A 25,390-nucleotide genomic window follows, 5' to 3' on the forward strand; every position below is an offset into this window, starting at 1 on the left:
TTGGGAAACGTAGTATGAAACTCAGTCATCATTTCATAAAATCACAGAATCATAGAATGGCCTGGGTTGAAAAGGACCACAATGATCATCTAGTTTCAACACCCCTGCTATGTGCAGTGCCACCAACCACTAAACCAGGCTGCCCAGAGTCACATCCAGCCTGGCCTTGAATGCCTCCAGGGATAGAGCATCCACAACTTTCTTGGGCAACTTGTTCCAGTCCATCACTACCCTCTGGGTGAAAATATTTTGACTATCTGTTTCTGGTGTTCACATCTAATTTGATTTTGGCTTTCACTGGTATGCTACTGTCTTAAATTCTCAGTGGTTTACAATTTCAAAAAAAAAATTAACATCTTTCTGTGTTTCTATGTACTTAAAATACTGAAGTATATTCAATAAAATGCAGAGAGATACAGATACATATACAATAACTTGCTTTCTCAGAAATGTTAAGAAAATTCCCATACCACCAAAATGTTACTGTTTTCTCTAAAATTCATTGCACAGTGAGATGTTATTTCAGTACTCCTATCCTCTTTCTATTATAGTACTGAATGTTTTTTCTCAGCAAACAGGGTTCTGTTTGGCAGCAGCTTTTACTGAATTCTCAAATGAAAACTAGTATGTAAGAGCATATGAACAAAATGTAATATCTTTAGTTGTGAATTAGAAAAATTCACACTGAGGTTTCTGCCTTGTCATTCATTAAAGTATACAGAGGGATCCCATTTTAATTGATGAAAGTGTATGTTTCTTTTATGTATCTGTTTGTACAGAGAAAAAAAAATTATTTCTAAGGGGCTGTGTTCTACCTCTAAGAGAAAATAAAGTTATTTAATATTGAGCATTGAAAACACATATTTCCTTCTCATTTTATTTCCAAATCAATGTTATACAACCCTTCTACTTAATATACCTTTTCAGTTTGTTCTTGAGAAATAAAACTCTTGCAGGATATTTGCCTTTTGCTGGCTTGGTATGTAGGCAATAATAATTTCATATTATACATTTTCCTTTTTTTTAAAAAAAAAATCTATTTATTTTCTCATTATTTTTCAGTCAGGTGTGTAACATTTAACACCACACCTCAAAATGAAGTGTGAATCATTATTATTTTTTTGTTTTTTTAAAATAATTACTTCCATGAAGAGTTTTCTTTTCCATTTTTATTTTTAAGGAAAATAATGCATTGATTTTGTAAGAACTTCTAACAAAATGAATTTTACAATAGAAGCAAACTGTATTTGTTATTTATCTCAATCAGAAGAACAAGGTGTGTGCTGATGAAGATTAATTAGCACTGGTCTGAGTTAAGAATTCCTTTTGAATCCTGTCTCCCTAAATTCCTGTTCAGAAACATGACTTAGTTATGAGAAACCAAACTAAACTAAACCAACAAGCAAACAAAAAAACAAAACAAAACAATACACACCTTGCCTGTATTACTGCTGAAGTAAATGACGGTGTCTAGATTGGTATACACAGGATATTTCCAGCTAGAGATCAATATTTCATTTCTCTTAAAAGCTGAGACTTTCCATGTGTACTTTTCCCATGTGCTTTTCTATGAGTCAGAATTGTACTCAGTCTCAGTACAGCCAGTGGAGCTCTATGTGAGCAAGGACTTCTTCAGTGGTTGAAGGCAGTTAAATCACTTCCTTACTACTCAAAGGAACAGGAGAAATGATTCGGAGGATCTGAAGCCAGATCATTATATCAAAAGAGGAAGTTGAATGTAAGGTTAATCATGTATGTAAACGTTTGTCATAGTAGGGTGTAGACAGGCAAGTCAAACCAAGTGAAGAGTTCATAAGATTAAAAATTCTCCATCAAAAATAATACAACCTGTGAACTCCAGAAGTGTTTAAATCTTGTTGTAATGTCAGGTGGTCTGCTCTTTATCTGCTCTAAGAATATACTTTTAATTAGGATTCAAATCACTGTAGGAACAGAGTGAATCACAAGTATTCAAAAATAGAAGTCCTTGCAGATTTACAGAATAATGCTTATTTTCAGGAGAGTTAATGGTGAATGAAAGCAGGTGGAAAATTAATGTTGTCTGCTTTACATCTGGGAACAAATGGAATTTGAGCATACTTAGGACAGGGTGGAAAATGGTGGGAAAAAAGTGTTATTCCACTCCTCCCATGCACTTTCAAGCATTTTTTTTTTCTTTAATAGAGGTTTCTAAAGCCTCTTCCTCTGTTCCTATCACAGTGCACATAATATATTTATTCTTCCTGACTTCTCTTTTTTTTTTCTTTTTGTCAAAATGATTGCATTTTCCATTCTACAGTTGTTCTTACTTTTTTTCAGCCTGTGTCCCCCTGTTGCCCTAACAGTCTTCTTTGTTTTCTGATGTTACAAATGCATGGTTGTGGTACCTCTCCTATAGTGTTATCACATTTTGCTGAATTGAAAATGAAACTTTAAACATACATTATGTAAATGAATTGCGCCTTTCCTTGCAACATTTTTTTTTACACTGAGGGTGAATTAATGACAGTTTGTTCATATTAACTAAAACAACTTAATTAATCCTTTGCTTAATAACAGCATATGTAAGAATGGCCCTACTATACTCAGGCCAAGAGTTGACCTAGCCTAAAATCAGGGCATGACTGTTGTCTACATACCGCTTTTTTTTCATTTGTATGCTTTTTGTTTGTTTATGTTTTAAACTTGTGCAATCTGCGTTTTAAGGGCCTACTGGATCAGAGATTGTATTTTATCTTTATAATCAATTGATTGTGATGGAAAATGATATATTTTTTGTTTTCTAGTGAACATATCAAAATTTATTTCACATTTCACTGAATTCAGGTGGCACCTGAAGTAAAATAGTTATTGTTTCTTGGCTGTTTCTGTACTTTTGAATTGTTAGTCTTCATCTGTGAGGTAAAATGCCTGCATTTAATTTGTTTTCTGAATTACTATAATGAAGAAAGTAATGATAAGTGTATATAATTGGTGTGATAGTAACATTATTGATAAATATATTTTATAACTGTCTTGAAATAGAATATGAAGTAGAGAATAATTTGATACCATCCATTTTAAGTAAACCTTTTGAACTCCAAGTTTGTAAAGCAGTATTAGATGAAATATTCTGCTTTTTCCAAATACTGTGATCTTAACATCCCACTGGAAGTTGCAGTAGGATGTGTTTCAATGCAAGTATTGGTTCCCTTTTGCTATCTTTGATGCTTCGGCTGTGATTTTACCAAGTCATCCAGTGTGCGATGTATGAATGTTTCTGATAAGACTTCTTCCTTGTAGAGATGAAATCCAAAAATCAATGTCAGACAGAAATCAAAGTTCTCAAGGTCTGAAGGATTGATGGAAAGTGATTTTAATGACTACAAATTTCATTTTTTACCATGATAAATTTGGCAGAAGGGGCAAGCATGAAATTCCTGTGTGAAGATGTATGATGGAAATGTTGGAAAGAGTTTAATTGCAAGTCAAGAGTAACATTTTGATGGTGAGAAATAAGTATTTTTTCATATTTCACCTGGAAATGTAACTCAGAAGTTGAGGAAATAAAGTATATGCCTTTACCTTTCTGAAGCTAGTTGATAACCACATTCCAATTACCTCTCAGTAATAAGAAACATAAAACTTAATTGCTTCTATTCAAGTAGTCATTTTTTCTAATTTAAACTTAAAAAAAAAAAAATAAATAACTTTTTTTAAAAAAAAAAACAAGGCAGAAATAGAGTTACTGAAGACACCATCAAAATTGAATGATTAGGGTAAAATCCCAAGCAAGGCCGAGATATTTCTTAGAAATGAGGGAATGTAATCTACCTTTTTTTTTATTATTTTTATTTTTATTTTCCTTCATTAGAGTGCCACACACAATATTCTGTGAGCTAGTTTTAATTTTGCCTTGGATCAATTATAACCACATAGAAATGGAAAAGTTTTCATTGATAGCACTACTATATCCATATTCTTATATAAATATCCTTACATTATATTCTGATGTTTTCTGCTTAGCTCAATTCTTTTTTTCTCTGCTAAAAATTGTATGCTTGTACCATATATTGGATATTGGCACTTAAGAAGCTAATTTTAATCCATGATGGGAAAATCATTCAAATGAAAATAAATATGGTTGCTCTTTCTTCATATAACAGTATCAAATGAAAAATGAGTAATAAAATTACAGAAAATAAATAAATTGGAAATTTATTCATTACAACAGTTGAATTCCACAGCTACTAATGCTAAAATTGGCATTAAACATCTTTCTTTTATTTGCTGTGAAATAAAATTGCAACTAAGCAATAAATGAAGAAAAACAGTTAAAAAAATTGATGGCAATGATAAAAGTTTTCTGAGCATTTTGTAACATCTAGTGAAGTATGAGTTTGGTCTTTTTAATATTCTAGGGTATGTTTGTTTGTTTGTTTGTTTTTAATGTATATTGCATTGAAAACACACTGCCTTCTGATTTCTTTAGAAGTCCCTGGTAAAGTTGGCCCTTTCTTATGTACTCTTTTACAACAACTATGCTCGTCTTTCATGAAATACAAAGTCTTTACATGCAGTGAGACTTTGAAATAACTCTGCATGCTGGGGGACATGGTCTTTTCCCAGTGTGATTCAATCTCAGCTGTATAGGGATAGAACTGGCAATGTAGAATCTTCATCCTTGGAAATTTCCAAAACTTGATCACACAAAGCCCTGAGCTCTCTGATTTTGCCCTGAAGTTAGCCACTTCTTTGAAAATGTTGGACTAAATGATTTCTTGAGTTCCCCTCTAACTTTCTTATTTTACAGTGCAAAGACGCATTATTTTAAAATAAGGCATTATTCCTCTGCTCAGATCAGACCTTCCTTGTGCCCCATTGCCATCCCCACAGCCAGGGCCATAGCTCCTCACAGATAACACAAAACCTTTAGGTCTAGTGATGTAATTAGAAATTTTGTTTCCTTTTTTATCTGCTTCTACATTTTCATCTTCTTGAAAAAAGAACAAAACCATCATTGCAGACCAATGGGCTGTCATTTTGACTAGAGTCTGGCTTCAGCTAATTAGAAGTACTTGTAGTACTCAGTATATCAGTAGTAAAATTTTCTGTGGAAGGAAAAAAAAAAAGGCACAAGAAATTCTAAAAAAAAACTATTGAAGCATGATTTTTAGGAAGAAGAATGTATTTAGAAGATAGTGTCTAAAAAAAATACAATAAAATCACAAATACAATACTAGTTCTTAGCTTTTATTTTTACAAAAGAATTGTCTATCCCATTTTTGCATTTTATATCTTGTTTTGCTCTCCTAGTTCTGAGCTGTTAGTGGAGGAGCTAACTAAAAAAGACAAATCATACATGTAGAAAGAGCTTTAGTGGGTATGAAACACTTTCTGAACACTGACCGTCTACTTTCTCTCTGAAGCCCCTACTCTGCCATCTTTCTCTCACCATTAAAAGAAGCTTTGCTGGTCGCCCCTAAATGAGGAACCAAACGTGACAGCTCAGCTGATGGTGTTGACATTGGCAGCTGACTTGATGGACAGCACCAAACCTTGCCGTGGCCTATCTCCTGCTAATTAGCTGTTCGAAGGAACTCTGTGTGCCACAGGCACAGTCTTATCGGAAAAGGACATCTTTGCCGCTCACCCTGACAGCTGTGATGCAGCTGTTCGTGGAGTGAATTGAGCATGGAGGGGGAGGGCAAGAGGCAGGGAGGATTTAGAACAAGTGACAGCCCCGGTATCTTTCATTGAAGCCGTCCTGAGCTATAATAAACAACTGCAATGGAGAAGAGAGTAGATGAGAATCAAAATTTATAAAGTGAGAATGCATGTTATGCATGAAGTAAGAAGAGGAGTGAAAGGAAACAGGCTTGCCCCATGAGGGCTGTGTAAGAAAACTGGAGCTGTATGCTCTTGTGATTAATGCAGGCTGAGGGATTCTCTTACAGCTTCAATACACAAACATTCATGATTTTCTGTAGATTGTATACGTATGAATGGATATTAATGGGAAAGTGTGCCAGGAAGTCCCACAGCTGAGCAAGACCAGGGCCTGAATAATTTATTGTGGTGCCATAGATCTGATGGCTTTGGAGACAGGCTGAGGGAAGGGTTATGGTTAAAAAAAAAAAAAAAAAAAAAAAGTGCTTACAACTTGCTCTGAGTGATTATGGGTAAGGAATGGGAATGGGAGAGTATGAGGAAATATTCTTGCTGCTTTTCCAAGCAAATACTGTTGGTGCAAAAATACAAGTGGTGAAGTACATTTTTGTTACATTTTTACGTATTCAAGCTTCCAATGTACATTCCATTTAAATTTTTCAGACAGATATCCAATTTAGTTGAATATCAAAAAGACAATACAGAAATAAAAGTGTGGAATTAAGGATATAGAAAATTTAGTTGAAGCTGACGTTTTCAATGAGGTAGTAAGGCTACACTGAAAGTAATGCCTCCTATTTTATTGTGTAGGCCCATGGCATCACAGGAGGACATTGGTGGTATAGCAATAGGGGATGAGCCTTTCTGCCAGTATTCTGTTACATTTTGTTACTGTGTGCCAGATGGCAGCAAAGGGATAGTCTGATAAAATGGCATCTGGCTTGGAAGTGTGTATGAAGCAAAGGTATGTCACTGAATTCCTTAATGTAGAAAATAATACACCCATTGACATTCATTTATGCTTGGTAAACATTTCTGGAGACCAAACCTTGGACATGAGCGCAGTGAGGTGTTGGGTGGTGCATTTCAGCAGTGGTGACAGTGACAGTGGTTCATCTCTGAAGGTGCAGATTTTTACAAATATGGCTCTTGTTCATCGCTGGTGGAAATGCATAGCTAATGGTGGTGACTATCAGTTTGTTAGCTGAGAATTTTCTCTGCCAAATGCTGGTTGTTTTTTTTTTTCTAATGTTAGTTCCTATTACATTTTATTTTCAAGAGGTTTGATTTTAATTTACCATTTAACCTAAGAAGAAAAACATAATTTAAATATATATATATGTATGTACATTAAAAGTTTACATATGTACATATGTATACATTAAAAGGTTGTTATGTTTGTAAGTTTCCTCATTGATGTTAATAAATAGTTCAGATTAAACAAGTGAAGTAAGAATGACAGAGATATTCCCTTCCCTAGAACTTTTAAAAATGACTATTAAAAAAGTTATAATTTAAATAGTTGTTTTTCCTTTGTGTTTCCTAGAAGCAGAAATATTAAAGCAAACGTTTTACTTGCAATATTTCAGTCCTAAGCAATGGTAAGGAGAGTCAGATTGCCTAAGAAGTCTTGCTTCTAAAAAGTATCCAGAGTAATTTTACAATTGAGTGGATTAGTTTGTGATAGCATTGAGATTTGGGATGTTGGTGCAAACTAATTCTTTTTAAGGTTTTCCCTTTTTATTGCTGATTGCCTATGGGATTTACTCCATCCAACTTTTCTTTTCTCTACTGACATATAGACAAAATAACTAACAGTATGCTGTAGTCTGTAGCCAAAAATCTCCCAAAGCAGATGTTTCTATTGTTATAGCATAGAAACCACACATATGCTTATTCACCCCACCAATGGTTTGTTTATACATTTACAACAATGTTTGCTATTACCTTCTATCCAGCACTGAAAATATCATCTTGAATTGCCAAAAAAAAAAAAAAAAAAAAAGAAAGAAAAATTCAAATAGACTTAAAATATATATTGAAGATTTTCCTTATTTACACATATATTTAAATCTAAGACACTCAGAAAAACATAACATTTTAAATACAAAAAAATATATATACCTTTTTAGTAGGACTCTTCACTAGCATTACTCTTACTATTTTTATTTGTCTACGGTATATCATAAACAGTATTTAGAGACATGTAATGCCAGATGGTGACATTTTGTTTATTTTCACTCCTAACTTATGGGGCAATCCAAATTATCCCATTGAAACCTTTAGATATTCTTCATAAATACATGATGTGACCACATAACCTGAGATTTGTATTTCGGATTTCATACAAGTCTAACGACAAGTATGAAATAAATTTTTAGTGAAAGTTATTTTGATCAGTAAAAAATCTAGTTTAAGTGTTGTTTCTAAATGGCTTATCTGTTATTTCAGATTTTCTTTCACTGATGAATTAGCGGATGTTTGTGTTTCTTTGGCAAATATTTCTCAAATTGTACAAGATGAGTGTGTTTTATGTGTTTGGATTTTGACATCTGTTCTATGCAACTGATTGTTTAGATTAATCACTGTAAACATAAATCTTTGATCAACACCTGCTCGTGACTTAACTATTCATTGTATAGCATCAGATTTGGAAAATGCCTTTTTAAAAACATTTTCTAGTTTCAGCAGTAAGAATGTCATTTCTGTCTTCTGAATTTGTGAGAGCTTGCCGTTACAATGTAAATTGCTATTTTCATATAAGGGATGGTTTTGTAACTTTATATAAGTAGGTTAGTTCACTAAAATTGAACTGATTTCAGCTGATTATTTTTGCTGTAGCTTAACTTTTATCAGTGGGAAAATGTTCTATATTCATCTGTTTTTCAATTAGCAATAGAATGCAATGCAATGTTGCTTAAACATGGATGGATACTGCAAAGTCTTTGCACCCTACACACTCTATTAAAATATATATAAAATAAAATGAATTTTCTTAATGGATAGTTCTTACACATGAGATAATGACATCACTTTTACTTAGGTTATACACAGGCCAAGACAGAAAGAATAGGTTTTTAAGAGGTATACCTTGACACACTGTGCGAACTGTAAATTTTTCAGATACTGAAGAATCTTAAAAGCTGAGAATGTTATGTAAACTTTAAAGTATATAAACTTCGAAGAAATAAAGTATTAATGAAGAATAACATGACTTGCCAGCTCAAAGAGATCTCTTAAGAAGGTCATCAAGGATTAATGTGCTTAGTAGTGCTGCTGCATGAGTATGAGCCGGGTGGCAGAAAGGCAAGGGTAGAAATTTTTAGCCTTGTTATACTGCCTAAGTGCCAAATCAATGAGGTGAAAGGAGGATGACTGTTTCTGATGACTTTTTCTTTCATTGTGTTCTCTCTGCCAATATCTGATAGTTCTTCACTGCTAATTTGACTGAAGTGCAGCAGAAGAACAACCCTCTAGGTCCTAGCTATTACACGTACTTATCAAGAGTAACTATATTAGAAGGAAATCTAATTTTTCACTTAGCATTTCTGTGGTAGTGGGTTTTCTTTTAATTTGAAATGGTGTTTTTTTTTTTTTGTTGTTGTTGTTGTTTTTTATCAGAGATATTATGATAATCCACAAGCCACTGATGCCTAGTGTAGTCATAATCTATCAGATTTCTTTGCTCTCTGAAATTAAAATGGTGCCTTTGGATGCTGCAGATACAATCTGTTTGATGGCATGTATGTGTGTTTATGAGTTTCTAAGATATGAGCAGGAAGGAGCCATTCAGAGAAGCACAGATTTTCATCTATGTATCAGATGTAGCCAGTATCAAATCATAAGTATACGTGTTTTCTATGTAATTAACAGAACTGCATTAGGAATGCAGTTGCCAGAATGATTAAAGTGATTTTTTTTTTTTAAATTTTGTTTTGCTTTCCTTGTTTTCCTCAAAGTAAGTGCTAAAAAGCCATAAAGAGAAGTTTCAGTATTATTTTTTCAGGAAGGCAGTTTGCATGATTGGCTTGTCCCTGTTTATTTTCTCGTGTCTTCCTTGTTCTTTTCCTTGCTCTCCTACTTTATTTCCTGTGCTTCTCTGCACTCTTTCCATCTCAGACTGGCTTGCATCATCTCACATGTGCTATTTCTAATATCATTTCTCAAGCTTTGTCTCTTCTGTATACTTTTTTGCTCATGCTCCCACCTCCTTGAACATTCACACCTGTATATACCTATTTTCTTCTTCACTCATTATCACCCACTCGCAGATTCATTCACTCTCTCACATGCTCTTTTGCTCTTGTCCCCTTATGCTCCCATTCTCTTATGCTTACTCCCTCATTCTCCCTCTTCCCCTTCTGCGCTCTCACTCACTTCCATTTGCTCAGTCTCACTCCTGGTCACTTCCTCATGTCTTCATTTTCCCCTCCTCGTCTCTTACCCTCTTGTCCTTTTCCTACTCACCTCATATCTTTCTCTGTGTCTCTCTCTGTAAGACCCATCCCTGCCCTGACTCCTCTCTCTTGCTCGCTCACTCATCTCAAACTTATTCTGCCTTATTTTTAAGGCAAAAAATATTATTTTGTTACTCAGCAAGTGACCAGAGATTAGTGACACAAAACAGTTCAATCACCAGGGACAATACTGCTTTATGAACCTCATTAACTGGATTCACAGGAGATTATTTTTACTTATGGTGGTCCCCGCCCCCTTCCACCCCCCTTTCTTCCCCTCCCTCACCCCCCCTCCCCTCTCTCCCCCTCTCACCCCCACTCCCTTTCTCCCTCTCCCTGCTTTCAATCACATCGTTGCTTGAAGGCAAGAAAGTAGGGGGAGAGGGGGAAGAAGCTCATTTTGCAGCCCTGGTACACATAGGCATCACAGCACCAATCAATCAACACACATGCTTTCCCACTGAGACTCCCCTGTGACCTTGAGGAGTGTGACAAATGACTTAGAGGACAAAACAGATGGAAGGTTTGTGATAAAGAAAAAAATATGTTCTTCTGGGTGATGAAGAAAAATAAAAATGGGGACTGAAGTGGATATATATTTGGTTTGAGCAAGACTCGATAAATTCTGTAACTACCTTTTTCTGTACTAGCTGTAGTTAGAGGAGTTTACTGTCACGGTAATCAAGACTTCTTCAATAAACCTCACTTCAGTGTTTACAGTACTTTTTTTTGTGCAGTACTGCAGTACTTTATGGCTTTGAGCCCTCAACTGTGGCTGGAAGTTGCAGTCGTTATTGATAACAGATTCCAGAGGCAGTATATCTCATCAAATTCCTGTTGAAGGAAAGTAATCAGCAGAGTGAACCACTTAACCTGGATTGACTTGATTCATTCTGAAATCTGCAGCATGTTAACTCAGTCCTGAGAACATTATTATTAATCATAAACGCCAGATACATTAATAACTGCAGTACAGCTATAGATACACTTTCAGCAGATTTGTATGTGTACATAGACTGTATCTTTTATTTTTTATATAGCAGCTGGAGTCATCAATCTTCGAGTATCTACACATGTAGTGCACTATGAGAAAAAGGATAAGTTTTCTTGAGCCCCCCACATGTACCCAACTTTAGGAAAAAACAGTGTCTATGAGTAGAAACATTCCCTTCACCACATTATTCATTCGGAGTGTTTCCTTCAGAATGCAGATTGGTGTTTTCATTACTGATTCACCTTTCATCTTTTTCTAGTTTGTTCTGATCCTTATTGATATGTCTATTTCTTTCACATTAAACCCCTTAGAACAACAATTGCTATTACATATTTCACCCAGGAAAACCACTGGTACTCCAGGTTCTGCAGTCATATACTTCTTCATCATAGCTCAGTCAAGAAAATGGTGACCTGGTTAAAATACAGACTGCCCAATAAACATTAGAGGTCTGTAATGTTTTTCTCTCCATGTTTTGTCATTGCATTCAAATCCATACCATAAGACTGATTTTCTAATCTTAATGCCAGAGATCAGAAAATTATTTCCATTCCAATTTCATTTCACGTTTTGGACAAAAGAGGTCTATTCTAAACAAATTTGGAGACTACACTTTTTCTAACAACTGGCCTCACTTTCCAGTGCAGGAAAAGGTATTTTAGTTCATTAATCTCAGTAGCAGTGCTAGTAAATGCTCAGTGAAAGGAGGTGACGTGTTTGGGGAAGTAGGCAGCAAAATGTCATCATTCTTCTAATGATATTGAAGCTGGTCAGATTTACTGGTAAAATGCCCAGATCTCCCTTGTAACGGCTATAATCCAGTATATGTTTGATGCTTTCAAGTGCCAGAATTGCAAATCAGAAAAAAATAAACCATTACCTTATGGAGAGCTTGAAATAATATAGAGAAATATAATCCTATTTAAGGAGGAGTGAATGACAATCACTGTAAGATCCCCGAAAATAACTGGAGAGAACAATCTGTTAGCATTCTAAGAGAGCTTTGTTAAATATACCAACAAGAAATGTGCTATCAGAGGACAGCAGATGCATCAGGAAAAAATTCACAAAGTTGCTTGTTCTTGGGGCTTTTAATGAGGTCAGTAACCCAGTCCTGTAGTACAATTAATTTCTTCACCAACTTACTGAGCGTAATTTTTTTCTGAAAGTGTGAGGATCCTCTCCCCCAGCAGATTTAGCTTCATTTTTCATTCAGGTGAAGCCAAATTGGCACTGTGTAACTTTGCTGCCCACTCATCCCCTCATTTGCTCTAATGAGGGCCTTCAGAGTGGATCTGTCTACGGAAAATGACAGACAAGTGGGATTATAGATTAGTCTGAGGTAACAAAACAAAACAAAAGAATAGAAATAGTTTAGGGTAAGCCATTAAGTATGTATTGTATTTACTAGGTGCTATGCTCAATTAATGTGAGTAACTAATCAGTAAGCAATACTCTCTAGCTTTCTATCCTGTAGCTATTTTCAAATTTGGGATGTTTTATCCAATAATACCAAAAAGCCATTAAATGGTTTTTGAGAACTTCTGTTCTTGCAAGGAAACTTTTATTTATTTATTGTATTAACACTGAATATCATGTTGAAATTTTGTCTACTTGGGATTTATATATTTTATCTGGATCAAGTCAATGTCTACCAAAAGCAGTTAAGTGACTTAAAAACTTTGGAAAGTATCTTCAAGGACAGTGAAACATGAGTATCTCGCTATTTTTATTATTTTGGGAATACAAGTCATGTAGCTCTGTGTCTCAAATAGATAAGGAAAATAGAACAGAGACTTGAACCCAGGTCATTAAAGCCCTCAGATAACACCTTAATCACTGTACCTATCCATCCTTTGGAAGAAGATTATTAATGCAAGTATTTTCATCTTCTGCTTTTAAAAATCATTTTTCTCATAAAATAGCAGTGCACCTCAGCGAGAGTTTTTGCAGCTTCTGGGTTTAATACAAATTAAATAATAGGTTCTTTGTGTTATCAATGCCAAAAGCTTTCAGACTGACTTGTGTGCTGGTTTATCCTGAAAAAGAAAAGTTAGCATGTTTTAATATAGAATGCATATCTCTTTATAAATTTTGTCTTTATATTACAGAAAAATTGAGCCATTCGGTTCATTCAGTTTACTGGAGAAGAAAAGAAATTCTAGAAGCAAGATCCTCAGACATATCTATAGCCTATTTAATGCAAGCACCATTTTGCAGGGTGAATGCAAGACCTGAATTTGGCTTTAAAACTAACAGTAACTCAAAAAATAAAAATAACTCTGGAAAGCATTATATGTGTTTATAATACAAGAAATATGACTTTTTTATAATTAAAAGTTTTAAGGGGATGCACAGTAAAACTGGAGCTTGACAGACTATAGCTGTTCTTAGGACTGTTTTTGAAGTGAACTTTATGCACTTTTCTTTACACAGAAAAATTCTGTTGCAGCAAGATTTACTTCATAGGAACATTTTGAATCATACTGATGCAATATTTGTTGAAATGCAGTATTTTATTTACAGTCTAATTTTACAGGACTGTTGTGGTTCTCTAAAGTTATACAGCTGCAGAAAACCTGCAGTGTGGTAACTTAAAGCCAAATCAAACAAAAACTTCTTTGCTGTGCGGTATCAGAAGTTAGATTTTGAGGGTTGATTTTTCTGTTTTGTTTTGGTGGTGGTTTTTTTTTGGTTTGTTGTTGTTGTTGTTGTTGCTGTTTTTTTTTTTTTCCTTCAGCAGAGGTCCAGTGACAATGGATCCTCGATCAGGTTCTACAACCTTTAAATAATTATTAAGCAGGAATCATCTTGGTTGACTAAGGGTAAATGAGTCAGTAAAGAGGAACTGAGAGAAAAGAAGGCAATATATTACCCAACCAATGGTGACATTTATTTTGAATTAAATTTCTCAAAATATGTGCTCAGAAGCCATGAGACTGCTGGGGTTAAGGAAAGGATGCATAGGAGTCAATGCTAGTAGATTTAAATTTAAGACATTCCTTATCCTATTAGTACCAGAAGAAAAACACAGTTTAAAATAAATAAATAAATAAATAGGATCCCATAAAGGACTGTGATCTGTATGTTCCTGACTCCAGTCTTTAAGAAAGAAAAGAAAAAGTAAACCTCTTGAACTGTAATGAAATGAATTTTATTTTGTAGGCACGAGGCCATTTCATTTCATTACCAGGATACGCTGAGCGGGCTGAAATCAGCAGGAACTACAGGCAATGCAAGCTGATGATAAGCATTTCATCGTGGCCCTAAACATATTAAATTTTTAGCTATAAATTTTATCAACAACATCTACAGGGCAGGATAGCATTTTTCCCCTTCTTTCTTCAGTCCCCTCCCTGTTCTTTTTTGCTCTGCAAATATAACTTGTGCTTCACTGTTCTGGAAACAAATTTAAAAAATCAATAAGTAAAAATACATCTACAATTTAGCTAGTTCAATAATTATCATTCAAGCTATCTCCTGTACTTACTGAAAATGGGAAAACAATGTTACAGCGTGAGCAAGTGGAACAATAGATGAGCCTCATTAGCTTTTGTGACGCTCTCCAAAAGATTTCCTCCCAAAACTAACAGCATATCCCAGGGGAATATTATTCAATTGAAGATCTCATTCCCAGTTTCTCCAACAGTTTTACACAGGCATTTGGTTTGTAACAAGTGTATACAGCTTCCTTCTTTTCACCTCAACTACTATAAGGAAATTCATACTGTTCCTCTGTCTGGAAAAATGCAACAATGGCTCATGGAAAAAACATGTAATACATAATTAGGACCAAATCTATGTACTGAGCCTATCACACTTTAAATCAGGCCTTATGTGGCATTTGTCTCTCTGCAGAAAGTTTAACATTAAAAAGGCTACTTGTGAACAGGAAAAGAGTGCTCTCTTCTCTGTATCTGTGGTAGTCACAGCAAGAAGTAATTGGCTAACCTTCAGTGTGGAAAACTCTAGTTAGGACTTCCTTCCCGTAATTGTAGTTAAGAATCATAATCTGGAAATAGGTTACCCGGGGAGGCAGTAGACTTGTCATTACTGGAAGGGAAGAGTTTTGACAACTATCTGTTATAAAAATCAGACTCCTATCCTGGAGTAAGAAACAAGAGGATGACTCCCTGCTATTTATTCAAGCCTTTTAATGTCATGACTCAAAGCAAGCAGTGACCATGTATCTTTAGAGATGCCGTTAGAGCATTCAGTTAGACCAGTTTGAATAATTCTGCAAATAGTAATATTGGTAATTTCAAGCTCTCTCCCAAATGAATTGCAGGTTCAGTTTTATTTTCTCTTCCTGCAGACTGCTCAAGTGCAGTAACCATCAGAAATGACGCTCCCTCAGCAGCTTAGATTATTAACAGATTTTAGCTTTTTGGCCAAACTACTTCAAATTCTGTTTCCTTTCTGATATCAAATAACCCTCTTGTTTTTCCTTTCACCTACTGTTCAATACTTGAGTTGTATCTTTTGTTTATTCTTTCATGCACCAGCAAGGAAAAATTCCTTTCACTAAGTAGGTGAAAGTTTCAGGCAAGTATAAAGTGACTGAATTTAGAAAATGACAAGGGCAAAATGAAAAATTACCTGACCCTATCTAATAATTTATTTGTTGACATTGCTTCAGAACCAGATATTTATTTCTTAGGTCTTTTGATTATATTAGAATTCTTTGCAATTTAGTGAAGATACATGTAAAGATACTCTTAAAAATATAGAAAACAATACAATTTTAATGAGAAAATACTTACAGAAACTGAAAACAGAAACAATTATTTGATTCAATAATCTTTAAGAAAAAAACATTACATTTAAAAAAATTCTGAGCTGTGAAAACCTACATGATCTGTACTGTTCAGTCAGCCTTTTCTTATACTCTTCTGTCCTCCTTTCATTCTCTTTGTCTTATTAATATATTGGCCTTGGATTCATTTCTCCTTTTTGTTATTTTTATAATTTTCACAAAGGCAAATTAAATCTCCTACATGACAGCATTATGCGACAGTTCAGCAGTTTCATAATTCTTACAAATATTCCAAACCTATTGCTGTCATAAGTGATGCTCTTCTGTGTGATTTTCACAGCAAAAATCTTTTTATAGGCAGCTGTGCTAGTAGTCCCATTCTCTGTTCTTCAAATGAGCACAATGAAAGAATTCTAATACGCCAAAGCTCCATATGAAATCATCTCATGCCTATCAAAGACTGAACACCTCCTGATGTTGTGTAACTTAAAGCATCTGTTCAATTTCTTAATGCCTCTTCTGTACCTTTTTGTCTCAGAATTTGTTCACTTCTATTTGCAGTGAGTGCTCTTCAAGCCAAGGCATCTTAGTGTACCTGTAGTTGCATGAATTTCTCATGATTATTCAAATTTTCCTTATGTTTTCGTACCATCATGTTTTGTTTTATGTTATTGATATTGTTCAAATAAGCATACATGTAAAAACAAATCAGCAACTACAATTATATATTTTTAGGACTATTTCTGCTTCCATTCTTTGTATTGTTTTGTAGCTATATAATTTACCATTTTAAATATTTAAAGCTACCTGGTAAGTTTCTTTGCTAATTTCTCCTTCTGCTCATTGCTATTCTCATCAATGTCATTTGATGTGTTATTAGGAAATATTATTTACTGGAATTATACACCATTAGACAAATGAAGCTATTTTGCCACTCTCCAAAGTTGGTACTTTTTCACTTCCACCACAAGCTCTTAGACTTTTGACAAATTATAGAAACAAATGATGGCAAACCAAATCATCTTGTAGATTATCAGCCACCCATATTTTACTTCAAAACTTGGAAAATGTTTGTCACATTGACTTTTTTATCCTTTCCCATCCCCATCTACAACAAACAAATGTCTGAATCAAAATAAATTTTTATAACAGAAGTCCTGAAACAGTTTTTAGTCTTCAGTGATATATGAATCTTATACTCCCCCTTCACTGTTTCACCTTCCCTTCAGTCTCCCGCAGCCAAAAAAAAGTTCCTACAGAGATACAAACTCTATTATGTGAACTACAAGCCTCTTGTCAATGTGATTATGTGGTATTTTCAGCTACTGTCAATGGTTTTATGGCATCTACAATACCTATGCTCCCATATCATTTAGTTTTAAAAAGTCATAGTGCAAAATGCTGTAACAACTTCAGTGTTAAATAACAAGAGTGGCTATGTAGACAAAACAGTTTTTTCTTTGGTCCTTGAAAATCATTTAAAATAATATGATTGTCATACTACAGTGACTCAAGTGTGTGTGTATGTGTGTGTAGTAACAGTAATGTACATCAATGTGTAGGACAGTATAGTAATCAGGGTAAACTGATGTTGACATTACCTGCTACAGTCTCTTGAGTTTTTCAACACCTCTTCTGAACCATGAGTAGAGGTGAACAAAAACTTGTACCTACGCTGTTTTTCATATAGTCCTCTATGCCGCATGCATTATTTGCACAGTAAGATGTGTATTCAACCAGTCATAAACCACAGGCCTCTTCTAGAAGGTCTGTTATTCAGCCAACCACTTTCCAGATTTTATGAGGTTATTTGTTACAACACTGCATTTTTCCTTAATAAGTCTCAGAATCACAGAATCACCAAGGTTGGAAAAGACTTTCAAGATCATCCAGTCCAACCATCCACCTATCACCAATAGTACTCACTAAACCATGTCCCTCAACACAAAATCCAAACATTCCTTGAACACCTCCAGGGTCGGTGATTCCACCCACCTCCCTGGGCAGCCCATTCCAGTGCCTCACCAATCTTTCAGAAGACGTCCAGCCTAAATTTCCCCTGGTGCAGCTTGAAGACATTCCCTTTAGTTCTATTACTAGTTACACGAGAGAAGAGGCCAACACCCAGCTCACTACAACCTCCCTTCCAGTAGTTATAGAGAGCAATAAGGTCTCCCCTTGAGCCTCCTCTTCTCCAGGCTGAACATTCCCAGCTCCTTCAGCCACTCCCCATGAGGCCTGTGCTCCAGACCCTGCATCAGCTTTGTCACCCTTGTTTGAACCTGAAGCCTCAATGTCTTTCTTGCAGTGAGGGGCTCCAAAACTGGAGGTGCGGCCTCACCACAGCTGAATACAGGGGACAATCACTTCCCTGTTACTTCCTGCTGGCAACACTGTTTCTGATGCAAGCCAGGATGCCATTGGCCTTCTTGGCCACCCAGATACACTGCTGGCTTGTGTTCAGCTGAGCATCAATCAATACCCCTAGGTCCATTTCCTCTATGCAGTCTTCCAGTCACTCTGCCCCAAGCCTGTAGCATTGCCTGGAGTTGTTGCAGCCAAAGTGCAGGACCTGGAATTTGGCCTTGCTGAAACTCATCCCATTGGCTTCAGCCCAGCTATCCAGCCTGTCCAGATCCCTCTGTAGGGCCTCACTACCCCCAGGCAGATCCACACTTCCAGCCAACTTGGTGTCATCTGCAAACTCACTGAGGGTGCACTCAATGCCCTCATCCAGGTCATCAATAAAGATATTGAAGAGGACAGGCCCCAGCACTGACCCCTGGGGAACACCACTCATGACTGGTGGCCAGATGGATTTAGCTCCATTCACTACCACTCTCTGGGCCCAGCCTTCCAGCCGGTTTCTTATCCAGCCAAGAGTGTACCAGTCCAATCCATTATCTGCCAACTTCTGCAAGAGAATGCTGTGGGAGACAGTGTCAAAGGTTTTGCTGAAGTCTAGGTAGACTACATCAACAGCCTTTCCCTCATCTACCAGACCGGTCACTAGATTATAGAAGGAGATCAGGTTGGTCAAGCAGGACCTGCCCTTTGTGAACCCATGCTGGCTAGGCCTGATCTCCCCAGTTGTGTGATCTCCCTCAAGACAATTTGCTCCACAACCTTCCCTGAGTCTCATGAGTTTTCTGTTGGCTCAGTCCTCATATTTATCTGATTCTTCTGAATCAAGTCTCTTCCATTTATTGTGTCTAGCATTTCCCAGATTTCATCATATCTTCAGACTTTTTTGAGGATACATTCTGCACAGTCCAGTTTGAAAATTAAGCTATTCAACTATATGAGACCACATACTGATGATTGGGATACTCAGCTTGTTATTACTATTAGCCAGGTGACCAGCCTTCTTTTTCATGGATAATGCAGCAGCTTTCATCCCACCTAAAAACTATTTTTCTATCCCATGTCTCTTTAGCTTCCAAGTAAGGAAAATGTAGGATGCACCTAAAGCCTTACTGAAGTCAAGACAGATTACATCCACTGTTCTTAGTAGCCAGTCATTTCATGAGAGGTATCAGGTTAGTCAAGCATACTTTACTATTGGTAAATTCATTCTGAATATTCTGGATTACATTTTCATCTTCATGTACCTGAAAACAGAGTCCAGGGAGACATATTCCAGGGACTGAGCTGAGACTAGCCATACCATAATTTAATGAATTATTTTTCTTACCTTTTTAAGGATGAGTGCAACTATAACATCTTCACAGATGACAGAGGTTTCGTCTAATTGTCATGTAAATTATATACAGGGGACAGTATAACATTCACATCGGCCAGCCCTTACAGTGCACACAGAAAAATCTCATCAGATCTTATGGATTTTGAGAAATCCAATGTGTTGATATTGTCCATAATCTTCAGTAAATTACTTTTGGTGTACATAATACGTAATTTCTTTCTATTAAGTAAGTAACACCTTTATTTTGAATTGATACAAATTTGATGGGAGTTAATTTTATTTTAGCAATAAATAAAACAGGCACATTTGATGAAAGTCTGTTTCATGTTCTAAATTAAAGAAACTGGCACCACATTTTGAATGTAAAAGCCCTGTAAGTCATGTGATTTCTTTGTGTGTGTGTTCTCTTTCTATTATACCATTCTTTTTCTTTCTTTCCTCCTTTTCTCCCAACACTACTGTCTGTTGACATCCTGTCTGTAGCACTAGATCATCAATCTAGGCTGAAACCTTGAAGTTCTGCAGAAATCCACTGTTGACTGATTGAATGACTTAGACTCATAGGTCATTGTTCTCAGATGATATATATTTCCTGAAAACTCATTTTCCATAGTCTCCTATTTTTTTCTTACTATTTTCTGAATCAGTCAAATGATAAGCAAACTTCATTAGTATGAAGCAGTCTGCATCATATTTTTTCTGCTATTTCAAATAATAGTTTGGTAGTACACATATGCTCCAAGTTACATCTTTAGCCATACAGATATGGAAAAAATACACCAGTACATTTAAAAAATAAACTTCTAATTCTGATCATTTCTCAGGAAAATGAACGAACAAACAAACAACAAATTTGAGAAACTTTGACCTTTTGAGCCCTTTTGAACATATTTTCCAAAGTATTAACAATAATTTCATTGTCATATTTAACACTTTGTTAAAGTAGTTGGTAGTTTGTGGTATGTTGTCTCTTTTTAAAGGCTTTGCAAATTTTCATATAGTTTACCGTGAAGAATCTTATAAATGCTATGAAAACTTGTTTGTTTTTTTTTTTCCCCTTTCCCATTCTTATTGAAGTAGAAATCTGAATTTAATTAATTAGAGATTCTATTTAGAGAAAAAAATGCACTTTTACTTTCTGCACTTTTATTATCTCAAGTAAGGTAAGTGCCTGCTTCTCTTTTAACAAACAGTACAGTTGGAATGTAGGAATCCTTCAGTTTCAAATGGCCTATAATATATGTAAAACCAGATATCAGATGAATTCCATTCATACAAAGTTAATTAAACAGTCACAAATTTTAATAAGATCTCTTACAATCTTTTAAGTCAGTTTTTAACATTTAGTAGTCTAGTATGGACAGTTCAAAATCAAGGTACTGGTTTGGGCTTAGACGTTACTCATTCTTGTTCTTAATACTAGCAAAAAATAATAATTTTTTTTTTTGTAAGGCATTATGATTCCATTAGTCCAGCATATATGCACAAAGCAGATTTCCAAGATGTCTGAAGTGATATAATGTAATATGCAGAGAAATTAAAAGGAGAAAAATAGGTTAATTTCAGTGGGAAAAGTAAAGAATTGTTCTTTTGTTAGAACTCAAAACTACCAGAAGAGGTTTATAAGATAATACTGTAAAACAAAGAAAATTGCCTTGATAATCTCAACCTTCATCTTTTCTTTGTCTTTTTTCCCCCAGTGTCCTTTATAGGAGCACTTGCCTGTCACAGCACAACTTTCCTCTTGGCCAACACTTGGACATTTTCTGTGTCTTTTAGCATTACTGGCATCTTTCCCAAAAGTGAAAATTGTGACATTTTTGTAACAAGACAAAAATAAAAGAGGAAGAAAGTGTCCTATTCACCCAGTTCTCCATGTGGAGGTTTCACATTTGTGGTTTTAATGCAATTAATCAAGGACCAAATGCATTTGTATTCTCTGAACAGCTCAGGAATACTTTCATATTTTCTCAGTGTAGCAGTGTGAAATGGTGCAGGATGCCAGTGGATAATAGTTCTGGGAAAGATATCTTTCATGGTAGGACAGTTCTTATGGTTTTGTTTTAGATGATGGATTGCAAGTTCTCCATCATTTGCAAGCTATAGGCTTTACATTTGCTCTCCACATTATCAAATTTCTCACTCAGTTTGAAAACCACAGCATTTTAATTGAAAGCAAAGCTAAACTTTCCTGCTGTACCAATGTGGGAAGGTTGTTAGAGTCTGAGAAATAACCTTCCCACTCCAAAAAAGTGAACAAATATGATACCACTGTTTTCACCGTAGTTACCAATAGGGCTGCAAGGTGAGATGGCATACATTCAAGTGAAAAATATCAAATAGTAAGCCTTCTGTTACAAGGAACTCTTTTTAAATTCATGGACTTGGAAGAAACTGCAGATCTGAGGATTTAGTAACGTCTAACAATGGTGTCACTCTTCCTAGAAGTGCCATAGAGGGTACTTTCTCTGCTGAGGCTAGTTTCCATGTAACATGAAGATTACTGGATCTGTTTCAGTTGGAAAAGGGATCAGAACAAGAGAACTTGTACATTTGTACAGCAGAAGCTCTAATATCACATAGGTACAGCTCATCCAATGGCAGAGGCTCATTTAGCTCTAATGTCACACAGAAAAACAAATTCAGCAAGAAATGAATGCTTTTGGTCTTTAGCCTAAAGAAGCAGAAAAAAAATGGCTACGTTGGCAGATGCTATTGACCAAGGCTTCTGGTTCTGTGGCTGCTGATTCTTTTAAAGAACTCATTTTCCTAAGTTTTGAAAAGTCCTGTTCAGTGTGTCCCTGGTGGAATGATAGCCTAACTTGCAATACTGTTAATCATCAGATCATTGTTCCAGATAGTGGGAAAGCACTGGTGATAGCTGACTGTATAATAAAACTAGTTCTAATGGGAATTTGTGTTCATCTCATGCTATTCCAGTTCAGGAGAAGAATACAGAATGAGATATAGCTCCTGTCATATAATATTCTAGCTTTCTCTTTGATCTCTCAGCATCAGTTTTGACCACACTACTGCCAAAAAGGCAAGTTGTGCTCTTTTCCCTGCCTCCAGCTGTCTGTTCCTGCCACCTCTTTTGTGTCAGCACCAGTGGCTGTTCAGCAGTTCAGGGAAAAATAATAATTTGGGAAGGCAGGTCGAGTTTTTATTCAGTTCAAGGAACTGACATAACTGGTCAGATACATCATTTAAGTATTGACATAGTGAAGGGTGTGCCCAGCAAAAGAAAAGGAAGTGAGGGCTGTCTTTCTGGTGGCAGCACAGTCTGAGATAATATAAACCTTGTTGAAAGTTTATAAAGCATGGAAAAAAAATCAAACCAAAACAAAACAAAAAACAACTTCTAAAAAATCTTCAGCTGGGGTTAGCAAATATGTGCTAAACCCAGTAGTTTAGTGAATGGCAAATGCTTAATTTTGTTGGTATCCACCCTTTTACTCTGGTTTGTTGGTTGTATTTTCATTTTTTATGATATCTGAAGATTTCTACTAGAACAAATGAATTGGGTAGTCACATTTAGCTTTGCTTATCAGTGTACAGTGATGCAACACATATTTATGAACGTAAATAATGCAACTATTGATTCATTTATGTATAGGAATTTGTAAGAAAAAGCTAATTTAAGATTTCCCACTTAGTTCAGGAGGTGCTGAAGCCCATTTTTTACAGTGAAGTCAATGGAAGGAAGAATGAAGATTCCTCTACTGCTCTTGATGCCTAGTGGTACAGTTTGTTTTCAGAGGAGCATGGTTGTCATGGGAGACACAGTGGGAAACTTTGAGCTAAAGACACACTGTAGCACCTTCCTGTTGAACTCTAATAGTGAGAGAATCACTGCACAGACAGAATATTAAATTAGTGTGTGGCTAACATTGTAAAAAGCTGTACTTGTTAAAATTGTGGTGGTTTTTTTTTTTTTTTTTTTTTTTTTCCTGTAATTGGATGCTGAAGCAGTAACAAAAGAGTTCAGAATCATAAGATGGCTTGGGTTGGGAGGGACTTTTAAGATCATCTAGTTCCAACCCTCCTGCTACACGCAGGGACATCTCCCTCTAGACCAGGTTGCTCAAAGTCCCATGTGAACTTTGAGTCACTAACCAGTAGTTATTAAAGGCAGAACTAGACAAAACCAATACAAAACACAGCCAAAAACTTCCATGTGGCAGTTTAAAATAGATCTTCAGATCAAATTTTGTAGTTTGATTTCAAGTGTGTTTAATGTGCATGTGTGGCACCCAGGGAATCAGGCCCAGCCAGCATGGGTTCATGAAAGGTAGGTTGTCCTTGACCAACCTCATCTCCTTCTGTGACTGGGTGACCCAACTGTTAGTTGAGGGAAAGGCTGTTGATGTAGTCTACCTAGGCTTCAGCAAAGCCTTTGACGTGGTCACTCACAGTATCCTTCTGCGGAAACTGGCTGCCCGTGGCCTGGACATGTATACTACATGTATACTCTTCTCTGGATAAAGAACCGGTTAGAGGACCATGCCCAGCAGGTAGTGATGAATGGAGTTAAGTCCAGTTGGCGACCTGTTACAAGTGGTGTCCCCCAGGGCTTGGTACTGGGGCCCATCTTGTTTAATATCTTTACTGATGACCTAGATGAGGGGATTGAGTGTACCTTCAGTAAGTTTGCAGATGACTCCACGTTGGGAGGCTGTGTCAATCTGCCTGAGAGTAGGGAGGCCCTTCAGAGGGATCTGGTTAGGCTGAATCACTAGGCTAAGGTGAATGGGACGAGGTTCAACAAGGCCAAGTGCCAGGTCCTGCACTCTGTCACGATAACCCCATGCAGCACTATAGGCTTGGGGATGAGTGGCTAGATGACTGTGAAGAGGAAAGGGACCTGGGGGTGTTGGTTAATGCTCAGCTGAACATGAGCCAACAGTGTGCCCAGGTGGCCAAGAGGGCCAATGGCATCCTGGCCTGCATTAGAAATAGTGTAGCCAGCAGGAGCAGGGAGGTGATCATCCCCCTGTACTCAGCACTGGCGAGGCCGCATCTCAAGTACTGTGTTTCGTTTTGGGCCCCTCACTACAAGAAAGACATTGAGGCCCTGGATTATGTCCAGACAAGGGCAACAAAACTGGTGAGAGGTCTGGAGGACTCGTCTTATAAGGAGCAGCTCAGAGAGCTGGGATTGTTCAGTCTGGAGAAGAGGAGGCTCAGGGGAGATCTCATCACTCACTACAACTTCTTGAAGGGAGGTTGTGATGAGGAGGATTAGGCTTCTTCTTCCAGGTAGCAAAGAGGACCTGAGGAAACAAGTTGTATCAGAGGAGATTTAGATTTGATATAAGGAAAAAAAATCTGTCAGAGAGTGGTCAGGCACTGGAATGTCCTACCATCCATCATCCCTGGTGGTGTTCAAGAGGTGTCTGGATGAAGTGCTACAACATATGGTTTAGTAGCATAGTGGTAGTAAGGGTGATGGGAGGTTGGTTGGACTAGATGTTCTTGTAGATTCTTTCCAACCTTGTGATTCTATGATTCTAAGTACTGAAGTTTTCCTTCATGGAACTGGAAGCCAGGAATTTGATTTCTTTCTTCTCCTCATCCAAAGAGAAACAAATAGATAAGTGCATACAAGAGAGAGCATAGGGCGGACTGCTTTTTATAATAGAAACACAGAATAACTTAGAATCATAGAATCATAGAATGGCCTGAGTTGAAAAGGACAATAATTATTATCTAGTTTCCAACCCCCTGATGTTCAGGGATCACAAAGATTGAAACAAATTTTAAAAATCATCTATTTTCAATCTCCTTGTCATGGGTAGGATTGCCACTCACCAGACCAGGCTGCTCAGGGC

At 36.3% G+C, this 25,390-nt stretch overlaps 1 protein-coding gene across 7 annotated transcripts in view; it reads left to right on the top strand.

Moving 5' to 3' along the window:
* The window catches only part of PCDH9 (protocadherin 9), a 703,877-nt gene that overhangs the window by 280,042 nt on the left and 398,445 nt on the right, over positions 1-25,390 (top strand). The window contains exon 5 of one of the 7 annotated variants that reach the window (XM_042838943.1): positions 19,375-19,388. The exons of the other annotated variants lie outside the window; for them this stretch is intronic. Coding sequence (XP_042694877.1) covers positions 19,375-19,388 — 14 coding nt within the window. The remainder of the gene's footprint in view (positions 1-19,374; positions 19,389-25,390) is intronic. 7 annotated transcript variants of the gene reach the window in all.

The sequence above is a fragment of the Centrocercus urophasianus genome, unplaced genomic scaffold (genome assembly GCF_019232065.1).
Source record: "Centrocercus urophasianus isolate 14NV4802_14NV808 unplaced genomic scaffold, USGS_Curo_1.0 seq_9, whole genome shotgun sequence".
In the NCBI taxonomy this organism is placed as follows: domain Eukaryota; kingdom Metazoa; phylum Chordata; class Aves; order Galliformes; family Phasianidae; genus Centrocercus; species Centrocercus urophasianus.